The following is a 19,201-nucleotide window of genomic DNA, read 5'->3' on the forward strand; positions in this document are numbered from 1 at the left end:
TAATAGGGACTTGCTTTGGCAGCTTTGAGAAAATACTAACTCTGAAATCTTTCTACTCTGGTTTGGAAAAAAGCTTCAGCAACTCATTTCAGCCGATATGAGCATCTTAGTACATGGGCATGGAAGCAGTGTGCTGTTGTACCACTGATTAACACAGTAATTCAAGATACCAGTAATGGAGACAAATGTTTGGTCTGAGCTTTACACCACCATTGATTGAATGTAATTATTTTCTTTTTCTTTCTCCTTTTTCCCTTGGAAGGGGTATTTAAGAAGTATTCTGGGTTTTGTGACACACAAAACCATCAGCATTTTGTAAATACAGGGAAGTTTCAGCTTTATTTAATCCTTTTTATTTAACGCTCTTTAAATCGTTAAGTGCGATACTTCAGAGATATGATGGGTAGAGAGAACATTATAAGGAACAAGTACAAGTGGTTAAGCTTGCTGCTCTGTATGGGAGGATTACACCCTTACTGACCTGGGGAATAACTCCAGAGTGGCCCCAGGTGCTGTACCAGATGTTGCAGGCTGACATTAACATTGTGAACAGACTGTAGGGCATTAACGGTCCCATCATTTCCCATATTGTCTGGGCCTCTTCTTGCACATCGCCAGTCCTGACTGGGAGGGCACAAGGCTAGCTGAGACATCCTTGTGGGGCTGGAATGGGCTGTAGCAATCAAAATGGTAGCGCACATGCCCATGCTAATTTAGGATGCAGGCTACCCTGTTAACGTATTATCTATACTAGCTCCTACTGCTGTGGAAACAACCCAGTCAATTCTGCAGTGGGCACTGGTCATAAATCATTGTGAAGGCAGCATGGGTGATAGTGATTTGGATGTTAGTATCAAAACTTTGCTAGCTCTGGCTGACTCCACAGTATGCACCAGCTGGTAGAGTATTGGACATAGCTTCTGTAGTTCGTATACAGGTTTTATGTCAAGCAAACAGATACAATCTAGTTTCACAAAGATGAAGTGCTGAGAAAGGTGCACTGAGTTCAGATCCATTCAACCCTGCAAACCAGAGGGAGAGTGCAAAGCAGCAGCATGCCTCTCAAGGGCAACCGTTTTGTTTGTGGGAATCTGTCCTGTCCCCAGAAGACTTCCTGGAAAAATGAGGGCTTAATACCTGTTTATCCATTAGCTTGTCCTCAAAGCTCTTCAGGTAGGCATAACTTAAACCAGCAAAGAGTCTTGTTGAAACAGCTGCTTTTTTTCTTTTTTTTTTTCCTTTTCCTTTTGTAAGAGACCAACTCTTGTGCTTTTCTTTCATTCTGTAGAGAACACAGCTGACATTATTACCCACATGCTTAGCAGTGCCACTGCTGTAACGGATGACGCTAGTACTTAAATGCACTAGGAGGACAGGAGTGGGCTGAAGCCATTTTTAGAACAACATGCTATTTTCTTTTTTAGTGCTGACTCATCCACCGTACCTTGTGGTATGTTTACCTTGATTGCTTGCTGCTTCACGGGCTGTTGAATGGATCAGGAAGGAATATTAATCAGTGACATGCAGCATTGTGCTCCAGAACTTCAGTGATGGTGAGTGCTATCCTCTTGCCTATCTTTTGGCTTTACTGCAGAAATTACTTTTCTTTAACTAGCGTTCACAGGCATTTCAGTCCTGGAAACTGTAAGCAACACTTTTGTATTCATCATTTTAGCACAGCTATCTACTTCATATCCATTTTTTCTGATGAAAATCTTTGCTCCTCACTAGTACTCATATCAGAGTGAAATTAATCAAAGTCATTGTGCTGTATACATGTTGAACCTAATTAGCCAAAACAGCTGATGAAGACAGAAGAGATCTCACAACTCATTAATCTTTTTCTTAACATATTTTATATTAAAATTAAAATGACATGGAAGGCAGTAGCAGCTGCTATAGCTAAAACTATGCAATAGTGCGCTTTACTGTATGTGTGATCTACTTGGGCTATTCTGCCTGTTAAGTGAGATGACGGAAGCATTTAGTGCCCAGAAATGTGGTTGTAGATCGATTTGCCTGCATTCAAAATAGAAATTAAAGGCCCATGCATAAAAACTGTTGCTAGTCATTCACAAGAATCTGACAAATGCTATTAGTGTACAAATGGCTGCTCTCTGACCTTGTGGTGCTAGCTGACCATCTGGTTCACCTTAGAGCAAAGTTGATTTAACAATGAGCTGGAGCCCAAAGGGGCTTCCTACTCTTCCCTTCTCCCTGTACGTTCCCACCACCTCCACATGAGCTTTAGATAAGAAAAGTAATCACTATTTTATACAGCTTTATTTCTATTAATTTAGTTCTCTGAAACTGTCCACTTCAGGGCCAGGTGACCACCCATGCTGGAACTAGGCGTGTTGACTGCATCACCTCTAACTTACAACAGCACACTCCCCATCCAAGGAGATCCCCCAGCTGAAGGATTGTCTGTGGAGGAGCAGGGAGTGTGAAACCCTAAGAGAGGAGCCAGAGACTAAGCCTGGAGGTTTAACAGGCTAAAGAAATACCTGCTTTCAACTCTAGGACATGATTAAAGCATCTAATGTGCAGATGCTTTCAAAACTTTTCTCATCTCCTGTTCAGGTATCAGTGGATTTGGTAGAAGATCCCTTCTCAGAAAGAAATTTTCTTTCTTCACTCTTCAGAGTTTCAGTTTTAAGGAAAAAGCAGCTCAGAGATTACTGTGGAAGGCAAAATGAAAGCCCAAAACCACAACACAGAAAACACAGGCCTAAGGTACTGCCATGGTCTTCCAGTTTGGGACTCCGTATACCTAAACTCTCTAGTGGAAAACAGAAGTAGCAATATTTTAAACAGGTGTCAAAAGAAAAAAAAAAAAACAAACAAGAAGGCGACCAGTAGATAGAAAAGTGAGCTGGGTACAGTGAATCCTTGTATAACTAGGCAGCAGAATAAATAGATATAACTATATACCAGGTATACAACTAGGTAGCCATATATATATATCTATTATAAATTTATAATATTATTGTATAGACATAGAATTATTTTTTTTTATTTTGTGGTATGTTTATGTATTCATATATAAGATCACTGAAGGACTATAATTTCACAGATTTGCTTAAAAAAGAATTTAAAAATATATAACTGACATCACTCAGGAGAAATGGCTTTTAACTTCACGTGCTGAAATGTTATAAACACAGAGATCCTGTGAAGGGCCTGGGGTTTTATGCTAATCTGTTCACTTGTGCACCTCAGGGAAGTCTGCTGCTGCATAATCAACTTCATAATCCCTTGAATTCTCATTGCCAGATATTCTGCAGCAAGGCAGTAAACTCTCCTAGCTGGGGATTCTGACAAGTCTCTCTACCTTTCTCAGTTTCTGAACCTAATGATTATTTTTATCCAATCATTATTTAGTGATGTTTCTTACACTGGCATAAGAAAAGTTAAATATCCCTCCTCATTTTTACAGATAGAGTAATTTCAGTGTGCAGTGATTAACAAATTATATTTCCTGGGTCAGAGAGAAAGTTCATGGCGGAGCTAATAATGGGACTTATATCTCTGGTCTTAATGATTATAGTGTGACAGCACAGCATCCCTCAACGCAGAAGTTTCAAAACTAAGCGTTTGGTTATGACAGTGACAGAATGGGGTCCCTTCAATTTGTTTGCTGACCTTCAGCTAGGGAATAAACCAGCCACTCAGTCTGAAGGGTATCTGTGCTCTGAATGGCATATTTTCTAATGACAATATTCCTGTTAGAGAATCCCTGGTATTATTGCTTTGGACACAACTATAGATCCTTTATGGTAGTAATAAAGCACTCCAGTCTTAACAAATTTCCATTATAGGATCCCTGTGGACAGGGAATGGCTACTATCCCATTTTTAAAGGGGCTTAAAACCAAAGACCACAAAGTCTCTGGTGCAGCAAATATTAAAATTCATATCTCCTAGATTTTAAGCTGGATGAACCTTCCAAATTACTGGAAGAAAATTCCTTTCTGCAGTCATCCCAATTCACAAAAAGCATAAAACAATGACTGCAAAAAATGTGCTTTCCTGCTCCCTAGGCTTGCCACTGGGCTTGATCTAAAGTTTAGTGATAACCAAGTTAGCCTGTGAACTCAGTGTTTCATATTCACTTGAGGATGCTAATATGCGTTGGCAGTGAAGAGAAGACTCATGAAAAATAAAATCTGGTGACTTCTGCAAAGAAAAATGAGATGTAAGGACCGGGGACAATGAAACATGATGAGAAGGAAAGCACAAAACTCAGCAGGGATGTAGAGGAACCAGAACTGTCTGTGTAGAAGTAGGAGTACGTCATGGTAAGGAAAAAGCTAGACATACCTAAACTTCTCCGTCATGTCAGAGCTGTACACATGGTTTTAGAACGCAGACACAAATGCAAGCCTCTGCAGTGGATGTGCTTCCAGTTCTGGCTTGAGTTAGATTAAAAACTTCCAGGCTGTTTTACATACATGAGAACTGTACTTGGATATGATAAAATATCACAGCTGCCAGTCTAAATTGGTATCAACTTGCATGGTAATGCTATGACGTTGCGATTTCTTTATTTTCCTTGCTCTGCAATGAGGAACTTTCCTTGTTTCAGTCGGGAAGACTGATCCTAGATATCGGCATATACATTTGAAAAGATCTGGCTCTTCAAGTGTGACTCATTACTATTGGACCCCTATTGCTCACAGGTGGAAAAGCTCTGCACAGAAGTACAAGGATTCTTGCTAATCTGTGCTTGCTGGCTTCTGCAGAGCTCACAGGAAATGAAAATCTCTAAATACATAAATGTGGAGTGGAGATTTGCCCACGTAAGAATCAGTTAAGTTCTGGAGAAAGAGAAGTTCCTTAAAAAAGAGTAAAAGAGAAGGTACCCAGAATAATGTGGGTTTTGCAGGCTGTACTTGCTAAAAGTACCTAAGGGAATATTCGTATACTGTTTTTCCCAGTGGTAAAGCTAGCTGAAGAAATTATCCTTTCAACAACTCCCTCCTCCTGCTCTGCTCCCACTGCAATTCTCTGCACACCCTGATGTGCGAATGTCACTTCCCATGGGACTGTGCTGGACCTAGGCCATGATGTAAAAGTCTAAACAAAGTATTTTTGAAGCTGTTTTCTAAGCCTATATCACTTTAAGATCCAGATCAACATGCAGCATCATAAATGGCTACATTAGCATTACTTTGGGGTGGCAAATGGCAGTAAGCAGCAGGCATAGAAGTTCAAATATTAGAGAAAGTGGGAGCTTCTTGTTTGCTTCTAGAGAAAACGAGTGTGCTGAACACCACCACAAATAGTCTGAGTGCCAGGCCTGAAATATTTGTCTCCCTGAGGTACCCATGTAACTTTTAACAAGGACAGCTTACAGTACGGTCTCAAAAGAGGCTCAGTTCAATATGATCTTGGGTGACCCAATCACCAAAAGGAAGTTTGTGAGTAATCATCATCATGACAAAGCAATTGAGTACACCAATAAATCTATTCTCCTGTTACTTACAAAAAACTCAGAGAAACGGAATAAAAGAACAAAAAAATTGGATCTCACACAGACGTTTTTGAAAATCACTCATTCACAGATGTATTTGAAACACTTTTTCTAGCCCCCAGACTGCCAGAACTGCTCCTTTTTCAGTCTGATACATAGGTTTTATCAAAATGTTCAGTGTGATGTCCAAAGATGAAAACACATTAATTGACCTTAGATTAATTTATATCACACCAGCTTTATAGTTTTTAATCTGTGCCCTATAAACAAAGACAGAAGCTAGATTTTTCTCACATTCATGGAATATCTGCATCAGGTGAGCCACACAGACAACCCTTGAGAGATACACAGATTACGTTATATATAAAGGACAAGGGGTAATGGTTCTAAGCTGAAATAAGGTAGATTTAGAGGAAGTATTAGGAAGAAATTCTTTACTGTGAGGATGACAATACACTGGAATAGGTTGCCCAGAGAAGCTGTGTCTGCCCCATCCCTGGAAGTGTTCAAGGCCCGGCTGGATGGGGCTTTGAGCAACCTGGTCTAGTGGAAGGTGTCCCTGCCCATGGCAGCGGGGTGGAACTAGATGATCTTTAAGGTCCCTTCCAACCCAAAGGGTTCTATGATTCTGTGATTTTTTACAATGATTAATGGCATAAATGGTGATGCTTTTTTTCATTACAAATCTTAATAAAATCTTCCTCTTACCTGAAGGTAATGGCACGGCCTCAAGGAAGGTTTGATTTCCTGATGAACCAGAGGCTTATCTAAGTTTAGTGATGATTTGCGATAAGCTTCTTTAGCCTGACTTACTGTAAGCGTGGACCAAGAACTCCTTTTCATGTATTTACCATCAGGGGTCATTGCTAGCCCTTCACAAGCCGAACATTTCACATCATTGTTACTTTTGGAAGTCTTCAATGAGAGATCCCCAAAATGCCCCTGGAGAGCCTCAGGATAGCAATGGGATATATGATCTGCATGATGCCTATTTACCACACTAGGGGTTCGGTAAGTGCTATCGCTGTCCAAATTATCATCAGAGCTCCACCAGCTGCTCATTCCTGATTTATGCTTGCTTTCTGGTTTTCTCTCCTTACTTTTACTCCTTTTGCTATGCTTGGAATGGTGCCCATGATGATGGTCATCCCCTCGACTGTCTCCCTTTGTTCCATTAACGTTGCCCTTGGATGATCCCTCCAGGGAATGAGATTTAGTAAAAAGTTTCTGGACTGAATGAACAAGATGGCGTATTCTTCCTGGGCTCTCACTGCGTTGTTCTGCAGCTGTTGAGGTCCTCTGGTACTGTAAAGTGTGAAACCCATCCCGGTGAAGAGGAAGCTGTTTCTCAAATTGGTCCAAAAGATTGGCAGGAATACGGTTAATCTTAGGGTTACCGTGAGACATGGCGCAGTCGTCTCTTGAGTCGTAATGTGAGCTGTAGTGCATTCTGGGGAAAGTGCTACTTGACATGTGATCGCCCATTACCATGGGCATCATCATGCATTCAGAATGAATGGAGCTGCGTGGCGAGCAACGATGGTGGTCCATCGGGCAACTCTCCGTGGGGCTGAGAAGATACGATTGCCTTGGCTCCTGCCCATGGTGGATATGGTCGTGGGTGTGTTCACAATCTTCAGGGGATGCTAAGCCACAAGTATGAGCTGAACATAACTGTGGTTGGTTGCGACTACCAGATAATCCTTTCATATTCCTCGGAGCAGGAGAATATCTTTCTTCATTGAAGTGCTGAGAAGGTGACCATGAGTACTGCTGGTCTGTCAGGAGAACATATAAAACCTACGTTATGTGTCTGATTTCAAGATTAACTTGCAAAATCCAAGTATATTGCATAACTTAACATTTTTTCTCTATGAGCTTGATGGAAAGTCTCACCATTCATGGAATTTCATTCACCAGTATAAAACTGGTAAAAAGCGCCCACTGTGAGCAAATTATGGGGTGAATGCAGCCTTCTTCCTGTTTGCAAAATTCTCTGCTAGCAGTTCTAAATTTTACGAAGCTATTCATTATGCAAATTTACTCAGATTTAATGGATGTATTCAAGTATTCAGTTTATTATTTGATATTTGGAATTCATATGTCAAGCTTCGTGGCTTGTCATTTAAGTTACACAGATCTAGTTTCTATTTCTGTGGTTTCTCAGTTGGATATCTTAACCTAAATGTATCCTTTCTCCATAGAGGCATTTTCGTGTCACAAACTGAACCTTTTCTTAAATGGATCTCAGCTTCAGCATCCCAAGTTCACTGTTCATAAACATAAATAATAAACAGCAAAGAGTAAAAGAATATGAACATTCTGAAATGAAGCTTAATTTTCATATCACTAAAGAGTTTATGAAGAAGCATTTCATACTATTTGAACACCTGTTATCCTTAGTTCAGAAGTATTACCACTATTCCCATAAATGTAAAGTCTTCTCTGTTAGGCGGTTTTTCCCTTATTTTGTCCAAATTACAAAATATTTATTTAATGACTCTACGTTATTCCTGATAAAACAAATATCTTTAGGTACAAGCTACAAGGTTTTTGTACACTTGATTATTTGTTCCTATGGATCATGTGCTCCAAGTTGTGGTTATTAAACAAGCATGATTACTAAATAAGAGTAGCTTGTAAGGAAAGATTTTGATACTCGAGCTTTTGATTTTTTTTTCTCTCATGCAATTTCTTGCAGTTGTAAAATGCTACAAACAGAAAATTAAAACCCCCAGAAATGCTTCGATTTGATTTGCACATTCACTTTCCATCTTCACTTTCAGCTTATTTAAGCAACATTTCAAAAGCAGACAAAGATATAGGATGCGAGATAATCCTTTAGAGGATTAAACAGATGCATAAGTGTTTACACAATCCAGTTAGCACAGTCTTTTGGCAAATTTGCTCTTAAGAATCTAAATAATCTTGCACAAGTGCTCGATACAAGGAAGTTAAAGGCTTCACCCAGTATGGAAGCCAGAGAATATCTAGTCATTATATATAACAACATAACCGGACACTGGAGACCAGCCTGCAGAGATAACACAGTAGCTAACAGCACTTTGAGGGGTTTCTAAGCATGTGACAAAACTCTCCTAAATCATATTCCCATTACTAGTGAAAACTCAATGCCTGGATATGGTCATGAAACAGATCAATACCCATATCTCTTTAATTTTGTTCAACTAATAAGTGTTACGTCATGATACCTTCAGTACAGAATGCAATTTGTGAAATTCTTTAGCATCAGCAATCTCATAACCTAAATGCTTTAATCTTCCTATAGTGGAAGATGCTTAGATAATTTTATTACATCTTAATTTCAACAGACCTCCACATAATTTTTTAAAATGAATGCAGCATTAAACTATTAATAAGAATAAAGTATTCTTCATCCTAGGCACAATCCTGCCACAATAAAGTCAAAGATGGATTTAAGGGTCCAAACGTCACCTCCAGACTTTATCATGGTGTGAAAATGACGTGTCTGTGCATATATTCTTTTCTGCTTCTGTTTTGTTTTTATACCAGTTTCTTTTACTTAATTCTTGGCTATTTTCACATTAAAATAAAAAACTTACTACTGTTGATTGTTCAGTCTGTTGTACTGTTTAGGTTATAATAACTTGCATAAATGTAGTTAAAAAAGGAAACACAACTTTTTCTGAAATAACATAATTTTGATTATCCAATTAAAAGCACAACTATATACAGACAAAGCAGTAAATTATAGCAGTGCATTGGGATTCAGCCACATAAGTAGGATTGTAATTAATGGTATTTAACCCAGCATATTACTAAACATTACCAGGGGAATAATGATGGTCCATGTGCTCAATGCACTTAGTCTGTGCTTTCATGAAGGGTTCCCAAAGCACCTGACAGGGATTACTGCATTATTTCTTACAATTCCATGAGAAATGGAAGGCACTGTTCTCCTTTTACAGAAAAGGAAACTGGAACACAGGTAACATTTTCCAAAGTGCTTGTGTATTTGCTGATTTTCATTTTCACAGTGGTGTGAGCCGCAAGGATGTGGAAAGAGGCTCTTCAGTTAAACTGACAGCACAAGGAGCATCAACCCCGAGCCTGTTCGTTACAATCTTGCACATCTATGAATGAAGATAACTCTAGCACTATGTTCCAACAATGCATTTAGGAAAAAAACCTGAAGGGCATGGCAGAGATCCAGAACAAAAGAAAGAGCTAGACAAGAGTAAGAAACTCATTTAAACGAGTTCCCTAACACAGAACTGCTAGTCCCTGGTGATTTCTTCAGGCCACACCCAGCATCAAGCATATCCTAGAGGTCTTTAAATGTTTTCATCATGTTAAATCCCTAGGAATATGAGACATCATGATTTGACTGCACTGCATTGGATAATGCAAGAACAGCTTTTACATTTCTCATGACTCCCTATGATTCTAGTTCAGTGCAACTAAAGGAAAATAGTTTTCTGTATGTTGCTTCCAAAGTCTCAGAGCATTTTATGTGCCTCATGGAATGTCTGATTTCTTTTCTTTGAAACACAGTAGTTAGAAACTACTATAGGCATTCAATACGCACCATCAAAATAATTAAAAACCGAATTAAGGAGTGGCATTTTTCAAAAGTAGTTTTCCCCTCTTAAATTTGCAATAGGGAGTAACTGATACTAGATAAAGTCTCAAATTACTTACATGTGCATCATGTAAATTTATCACTCCGATTAGGTTTGGGCTCTGCTTGGGACATCAAACCTGTACTATGTCCTAGGCACCATTACCTCCTCTTACAAACCCTCTGAAAATCCTCAGAATTTTGCATTATGATATATAAATTTACCAGGTCATCTGAGTTTTGTACTATTCGGTCGACTTTGTTCAGGAGGCCTATTTCAGGGCTCGAAGAAACAGCTGAGCTACGGCTGAATGAATTACTGTACGGTACCAGACCAGTGTAATTGACCATGTGCTAACTCTTAGCCTGCCAGAAACGCAAAGAAAAATGTGCTAGCTTACAATTTAGTTAAGCTAACATGATTTTCTAGCATTTGCAAGGGACTAGAAGTGTGTCTGTGGTCATTGTCCACAGCTCAGCTGATGCATAAAAATTTGTAAAGCTGCAGTATCAATGTTTCTGCCTCCATCCTTTAAAAATAAAGTTTGAGATTTTGGTATATCAAAATAATTCCAGATTTATCAAATAATGAGAGACTGGACTAGAATTTTAGTCTGTGTCTTGAGGATAATGACATCTAGAATAAAATATAAGATTTTTGTTTTGGTTTGGTTTTCTCTGTTTTTTTTAACAGCAGCCTCTACATTGTTTTAGGGTAATCACTCCAAAAATATAAAAGTAATTGAGGATACTGATGTCTAGTTTCTTAAAGGAAGTGCCATTGTCGGAACTAAAGAGCTGAGAGGAGACAGAAGAACAAATGAACTTAATCCAAAGAAAACTGAAGAATAGGAACAGCGAAAAAATCTACTATATGTGAGCACATTAATGTCTTTTCTTTGTGTCTCATTAGAGCAAAATGGAATCTTTCCATTGACTTAAATGGCTAGTCAGATGTTACCATGGGGAAGGATCTAGAGGAAGACATAGGCTGTTATGTCAGAGAGAATACAGTAATTCCAAAATCCTGAAAATCCCTTAAAATTGTTCTTTTCAGAGACTACTATACAGATATGTCATCCTTTAACCTGTGACAGATGGAAGGATTTCTGCATCCTTTCCTGTCTATTTCAGCTCTTTCCCTGTTATGCCATGCCTTTTCCTGCTTTTTTTCCCCCATCTTTTTTCTTTTGGACTTTCTGATGCTAAAAGAGTTGCTCTCTTACTCCAAGGAGTTGTTACTTTGCCTGTCTTAAGGGACTGGTCGCAATTTTTAGAGCATTCAGGCTTCTTCCTTGTGCCAGTCAGTATCAAGAGAAGAAAGAGAAGTTTGAGGATGAAGAAAATTGTTTGAAATAACCAATTACAATTAGTATTATTGTTCTAGGGCAAAAGGGCTAAAAACCTCTACGCAATGAAAAATAAGGCCTGTGCATCCCTGGAGTTCCTGGAGCACTGTTCTTTGCTAAAGAAATCAATGTGAGAACAGTGGAAATCTCTCTGACATTCAAAAGAAGTGCATGTCCCCACAAACCTTTTTGTACAAATATTTTTGTGTGTTACTTATTGAAAGCAAGCTTTCAGAGCATAATAATAATTCCTGGAACTAGTAAATGGTGCCTGATATTTGCTTTTATTTATTTATTTATTTTTCACAAAGCACTTCTTTGTCTATTGAGAAATTAATTTAAATTGCTTTAACCTTACAAGCCCCTTGGTAAACTGCTTACCCATCTGAAACATTTGTGCTGTTTTCACTGGAGAAGAGACAGCTCCTTTGCATAGTGTAACCAGTAAAATGCATTGCTGAAAAGAGATGCTTAATCTACCTTTCAAAAAGACGTGGTATGGAAAACCAGACTGTTGCATTGTGCTGCTTCACTCAGTTCAATTAGTGTTGCAATGTATTATGAAAAAAATATACTCACAGTCTAACCTATAACTAATACAAATATTAAGTAGTGCAAAAACAACTATATTAATCAAGTAACTACACATTAAATATTAAAATTCATAAATAAAATGTTTTAGCTGGAGATTTGTCTGCCCAAGGGCTGCAGTAATTAGCATTAGATGAGCACCGTTTCCTCATTAACTTGTTATAGTATTTTTGTCTGTTTTATTCTAACCTTGAAAATTAGTATTTCCAGGGATTGAGAAGAGTGACTAACCTGCCAAGTGCAAGGAAAAAGATCTGGAAATGCCTGAAGTTGTTGGTCTGGTCTCATGAGATTTCCAACCTACTTATGTAGCACAACACTTGTATAAAAATCACATAAAATTGCAAAGATTGGGTGACTACCTGAATTTAACCTTTAGCTTTAGATGGTGACTTTTATTTTCTGTTACATGGAGTTGATGCATTTGCACTGCGTGCAGTGCGTTCACCTATCTATGAATTCTTCTATCTGACATCTCAGGTTGCTTACCTGAAATGCTGAACTTTGGAGGGTAGCAGTCCCTCAGAAATAAGTGATATTGGCTCTCTCAGGGCTATTGCAACAAGATACTTCATGCACCCGGTCTCCTTGTGCAATCAAAGGAGAGAAGCAGGCAGTTCTGAGAACCTAAAGCCAAACACCAAAATGCCCAAGGCTGTCCAAAAAACATTAGCCATGGGCTAGGTGAGGATTCCTGTCTCATTCTGACACTTAAGTGTGAAAATGAAATACCTTTATATTCAGGATCCTGAGCAATCCTTGCCGTAGACACGTATGGCTGAGTTTACACAAGTCGACTAAACAGAGTTAGAAGATGTGCTCAGCACATACAGTTACACTGTTGCCATCATAGTTTCATACTGTGTAAATATTACTCTTCCAACCAATACAGAGATACGATTTCAAGAATAATGTGGGTCAAAGATTGTTACAAATATACTACCTGGATGTAGTTTTATTTTGAAGTGTGAGAAACTGGTATGATTCATCTCATCCTGAAGTACATATCTAAAAAATGTCAGATGAATAACACCCTTCATGTACATATCTATCTCTGCTGACTACAGTGAAAGCTGCAGATGACAAGTGCCAATGCCGAAAACTACATGACAAATATATCAGTTTAGGTAATATCAGGCACATGTCTAATGCTAAAATATAGCAAATGATTTGACAGCCCAAGCTAATTCAGTGGAACCACATGATGAATAATGACCAAGGGTAAGATGGTTTTTATAACTCCCATGTTAGATAAAAGTGGACATGCAAATTCTATTCCAAAAACATCATCAGTGACCAGAACATACCAATTTGGAGCAAAGTCAGAAAACCCAAAGGGAGAAGTAAGTAGCATGTGGAATGCTGCCATTTATTCAGCACAGTCACAGTTTTGAGCACTGATGCAGATGTCTGCAGGTGAACAAACACTTGATGGCACCCAATCATGTTTTTCAGCACAACAGTTCTAACTTCATCTCTGTCCATCTTACAAATAGAGATTAGTAGACCTGCCAATCCAACATCCCAAGAGATTTATTTCTGAGATAAATAAGCATGATCAGAGAAAAGGGCATATAGTGAACGGAGTGCAGAAGAACTGTCAATAAGTGAGAATGGAATCTCTGAGGTGGTGGGGTGGAAGGGGAGGGTACTGAATTTCAGGTGCCACGTAGTGCAGTATACTGTGAGGAAGAAAAGCACAGAGAACTGTGATCACCGGGGAAAGCCGTGACCAGCAACATGCTAAAGCAGGGTTATGCCACCAACTGCCTGGCCTGGAGAACAGGGCATGCCATGTGTGAAAAAGGAGAAACGTAGAAACAGTATTTGAGGACCGATGACATCCCACATCTTGTGGGTGGAAGAATGGGCTCTTGGACTATATGGGGAGGATGAGAGGCACAATATTGTGCCCATGCCGTGACAAAGGACAGGACAGAAATCCATGAAAGGCAGCATGGGATTTGCAAGAAGCTCCAGGGTCTGAAGTAGAGGGATGCAGGGAGTCCTCAGGATGATGCAAAATTGACTTCCATTGGCTTGAAGTGTATGATGTCCTAATGTTGACTGGTATGTAGCACACAGACCTTCACAGTGCTTTTCAAGTTTGAGGTATATTGTCGCTATTTACCTTTTCAACAGTTCTGTGACAGAGGTAAGTCCACAAAATGATTTATGACTAACATTTTTTTCATAGAATCTGTACGATCAGTGAAGCTTTTGAAAAAATATGAAGTATCAGGACTAGATTGACCTAAACCAACTAACATGTAAGCTTTCTTCTGGAGAAATACAGCTGTATGGAGTCAATCAGGGTTTCACTATGTGAATATTATTGAACGATTGGTTATAAGAAAATTGATTATAATCCTTCCAAATACAGACCAGAAAAGCTAGCCCAACACCATTAAACTTCTTTGTGCCTTATTGTGCCTGGCTTTATGGACTTCTTTTCCTAAAAGACAAAACTTTGCTTCTTGCAGTTACTAGCTCCAATACAGGACACCATCAAATTCCCTTGGCATCGTTAAAACTGCAACTATTGTCTCAGCAATTAAAGAAAGCCAAAGCAACTGGGTAGTACAGCTCAAAGCTATACACAGGAGTCTACACACAAGTCTGTCTAGAAGTGAAAGGGAAATCCTCGTCACATTGATGGTAATGACAAATCTCCCATTAACTTCACTGGGGTCACTGTTATTTCTAAATATTTGCTGAGAAAAGTTCTTAGTTCAGTTTACCTATGAATCCTGGTGTTACTTGAAGAGGATCACTAATCAGGGTTGTATTTTACAGAAAACACAATTTGTGCTGCACCAGAATAAGCGTGTTACAAGCCTGGAAGGGTCCTGAGTCAGGAAGATGATGTCATGGAAGGGTGAAACCGGTTCTGCTAAAATACTGCCACTGATAGCACAATGGCCAAGATTAAATCCCAAGGATCCAAACCATCTGGACTGACTATTCATCTGCATGGAGCTACCAAATATCTAGGGTTTCTTTTCTAATAATAAATGCTTATCAGTTATTCTTAAATGGAAATCAAACAAAAGAAATAATGCTGATACTTACGAACTTCTCCCTTAAATGAATTTTTCTTTTGCTTACTGTTCCTGAATTCTTCTAAATTTGTCCCTTATTTATGAAGACATGGAGGAAGTTTACCATCCTCTGTAATACTGAGGAGACTGCAAGGACTAATGTTTCTACATCCAAGCAAAAATATTTACCATACACTCCTTTTACATTGCCTTTTATTATTTCTTTAAAACATGGATAGATTTTAAAGATTTTGCTTATTTTACAAAGTGCTTTTCTGGGAAAGATAATCTATGCATTAATTCTCAAAAGCATTGATTACTGCCACAGAACATACGACTGTTCAATTTAAAATACCTTTCTATTTCAAAATCTGCTGTACTTTTTTTTTTTTTTTAACATTCAGTACAGCTTTTAAATTGTCAGAATTGAAAGAAAGAATTCGATTTTTTGTTTGCTTCAGCATCAGTTCTTTGCAGCTTTTTGATTCACCAAAAAATTCAGAGTTTCAGCCTTGGTCTGACCCAAAACAATAATTTCTTTTACTTTTTGGAGTTCATCATTATCTGCTCAGTTGTACACCCTTGGTGCTGCCTCTTGCTGCTTTGTCATTGTATTGTGAACTTTTCTGCTCAGCTCAACCCACTGAGATGGAGGAGGTCTCATCCTGATTTTCCTGTGGGGTGCAGGAAGAAATAGCTGCCTGGTGACAAGTTCCTTTTTAAACCTGTTGCCATGGTTACAGGCAGAATATCTCCCTTTCCCCATAACCTTCAGACTGGGAATTTTTCAAATCAGGGTGCTGTCTCTTCTGCCTGGATGAACTCTGTTTTGGGTCGTGGTAAACACTTCAAATATTAATTGCCTTTTCCCACAACCATTAGCATACAGATTTTCCATGTGGCAGTGAAGGATCAAACTGTGAACCCTGCTCCTGGAACGAAGTGGTGGCGTCAGTACCCACACCCTTTGCAAGTTTGAGATAGGGCATCTTAATATGCTGCCATCTATTTACTAATAGTAATTACTTTGTAAAAAGATGGAAAAAACAAACAGAATTGCACAAGAAATTCACGATGAAAGGTGACAGCTGAACTCACCAGTGAAAAACTGGATTGTATTAGCGATATTTGCTGGTGTTTATCCTGCTGTACTAGTTACACTAGTGCAAATCCCCTTAGGAAGACGGACTGAATCAGTGACCTACATACCCAGCACTGTGGGAGACAGCCATGGTCAGGTACCTCCATGCTGGAAGCACCCCCAACACTCTGGCTGTGCCAACACAAATTATCCTGTCCTCGACAGAACCTAAGCAGCCTACAATGAATGTGGAGGTAGAGCATGGTAACTTTTTTTCTGGGGAAATGGAGAGAACAGCGTTTAAGCTGCTCATCATGGGAATACAATTAAAAGGTTGCACATTTTATCCTTTTGAAAGGAGACAATACAGTGAAGATGCTCAGTGAAGAAGGCAGGCACGGCGAAGCAGTCAGATGAGTCAGCCTCTCATCTCCATTACAGCCATTGCACTTTCTATGGGTAAATAAATGTTGCAGATCAGCTATGCAGCCAGGTGTTACAGAGGTCAGCAGGGTATGAGGGACAGAAAACTGTCGCTCCTTTGCTAACATCCTACATCCCATATGTGAAACCTAATTCAGACTGCTTCCCCTCCTCCCCACTTTCTCTCTCTCTCCCTTGGAAAAGTCTTTCATTTATTCCAGTGCAGATACTGGAATTAGTAGTCCAGATGTGATCTAACAATGGGATGAAGCTTCCCAGTTTGGAAAAAATGTATTTCCTCTGCAACTGAACTTAGGAGCCTCCTCAGCTGGACAGCCCTGTCATTCGCACAAATCATTTAGGACAAAAATATTTGCTTCTTGGCAAAGCAACAAATGCGTAAGCCTCTTTGTATTCTGTAGTAGAAATGAATGAATAATTCATAACAAATAACCTATTTGATTAATCTTACATCCTTACAAATATCTTCTCCTGTTTGTGAACTGACCTTGGGCCTAATGAGATTTTTGCAGAGTTATCTGACGTTATGAGGTGTTTAATTTTTAGAAATAGCTTCTGGTCTGCAGATTGTTAGTGAGCATTTGTTGCCAACAGCCTATAATTACAATGCAGGATAGTTAACAAGTTTTTATATGATGCTTAGGCCATATGACATGATTTTGTTCTATGACTGAAAGTAATTCACAGACTAGGCTCTCAAGCATAACTAAAAGGAATTTAAAGTTCAAAAATTAGTTTAAAAAAACATTCCCCGTTATTTCAATAACATTTTCTGTGGTCTTCATCATCACATCAGTGAACTTCTACACTACAGTTTCAGGGTACAACAAAAGGAAGGATTTGAAGTGGAATTATTCAGAGGTACAATGGAATTTAAAAAAAGACTCTTTTCTGCAGTTTCTGTTCAGCTAGTCCCAATAAGGCAAATAACATAGTGACACAGAGACATATTGGGACTTCTCATATTTAAAATCTCTTAAATGACTTCTATATCTCCATACCAAACCATCTGTCTATATATTTTTTATTATATGGAATAAAGATAGTCCTGTGGTTAAGAGGATTAACTTGGGAAATCTGCAGTCAAGACTTCCTGTCCAGCCATGATTTTTTTGTGTCCAGAATAAGGCCACGGGAAGTGATGACAGCGGTCATGGAGAGGCTTGACCTTGCCTTACTGGGTTAAAGTTAATCTTTGTGGACATCTCTGGTAGACTCCCTGCCTCAGTTCATCATAGCACAGGAATAAAAATAACTTCTGTACCTTTGAGGGTTAGTGTCAGAAAGCAGGGAGGCATTCGGTCTTTGGGATAATGCCCATCTAAGAATTTAAAACAAAGGATTTGTTACTGTGCCTGATAATTAGAAGGACAAGTGTCACTGTACCAGTTCATTTTGTGTGGCCAAGCCACATGGTCTGACTGAAGACCCACCAGCTCCAGTCAAAGCCTACAGCTGTTTAACCATCCCTGGATGCTCTAGGACAGGGGTCCTCAAACTTTTTAACCAGGGGCCGGTGCGCGGATGAAGTGGCAGGCAGTCATCTGCGGCTGCTTGGTTTCCCCCCCAACCCTGGCGGGGGGTTCTGTGAGTACCGGGGGCCGGATTGAGGACCCTGGGGGGCCGTATCCAGCCCGCGGGCCATAGTTTGAGGACCCCTGCACTAGGGGAAAATAGACTGAGGCATGGATCTGGCACAGAGGAAGGAACGCCAAGCACCCACTGCCAACCCCTTGTCTGTTCTTGGGAAAATTTCCTGTTGTGTCTGTTATATGAAGCTAAAACCCATGAAAAGTGCACAGTGTTCAGATACTGACTGCACCGAGGAAGGCTGGATAATCCGGTAGAGAGGCAGACGGACTGGAAAGTCAGGCCTTCACATATTTTTTTATTTCAAGAATGGCTATGTCTTTTCTTCCTTTCAATATGTAAGGTCATAGAGGCATGATCATGCAATCAATAGTGATTGAATAACCATGAGTTACTGTCTGACACTTGAACTATACCAATTAATCAAAAGCATGACTGCATCAACTGTGAAATAAAAATACATTTTTATAACCTGCCTTTAAAGTCCCTTACAGTTTACTTTGCAATCCTGGCAGATTAAGAGCATTATTACTAACTGCTATATGTTTTATAGGTTTTAACCTTTTTCTTAACCTCAACTCAATATCCTTTCCTGAAAACAGTACTTTACTGAAACAAAAAGCATTTAGTGTGTGTTCTCTTTATTTGCTTAACATTAGAAGCTGCTAAGTGTTGAACTTCTGTAAAATATTTTCCTCATCTATAGAAAGTTTATACAATTTTTCAATAAACTATTTTTCCCTCTTCACTTTGTGCATCTACTACCTATAAAAATCTATATTTAGAGAAAAGGTCAGCCCATCTTGCCTGTTCACATGTTTTACTATTTGAATGCTATTTGAACATGGCACATTTTCCATGTCTCTTGTTAAGATTGCACTACTTGGTTTCGACACCCAAAGCAAATTGTTGTTTGACCCTATACATGCCTAAAGTAAGGAAGATTGTAAGAAGTTTCTAGTTTGCGTCAAAAGAAGTAGTTTCATAAAATGTTTATTTTCTAATACATTAACATTGTCCAGATTTT

At 39.0% G+C, this 19,201-nt stretch overlaps 1 protein-coding gene across 1 annotated transcript in view; it reads right to left on the bottom strand.

Moving 5' to 3' along the window:
* Nucleotides 1–19,201, bottom strand: part of DLGAP2 (DLG associated protein 2) — a 501,923-nt gene that overhangs the window by 96,540 nt on the left and 386,182 nt on the right. Inside the window, exon 6 of the mRNA XM_080387773.1 lies at nucleotides 6,184–7,253. Coding sequence (XP_080243899.1) covers nucleotides 6,184–7,253 — 1,070 coding nt within the window. The remainder of the gene's footprint in view (nucleotides 1–6,183; nucleotides 7,254–19,201) is intronic.

This window comes from Falco punctatus (assembly GCF_963210335.1).
Source record: "Falco punctatus genome assembly, chromosome: 5".
Classification (NCBI taxonomy): domain Eukaryota; kingdom Metazoa; phylum Chordata; class Aves; order Falconiformes; family Falconidae; genus Falco; species Falco punctatus.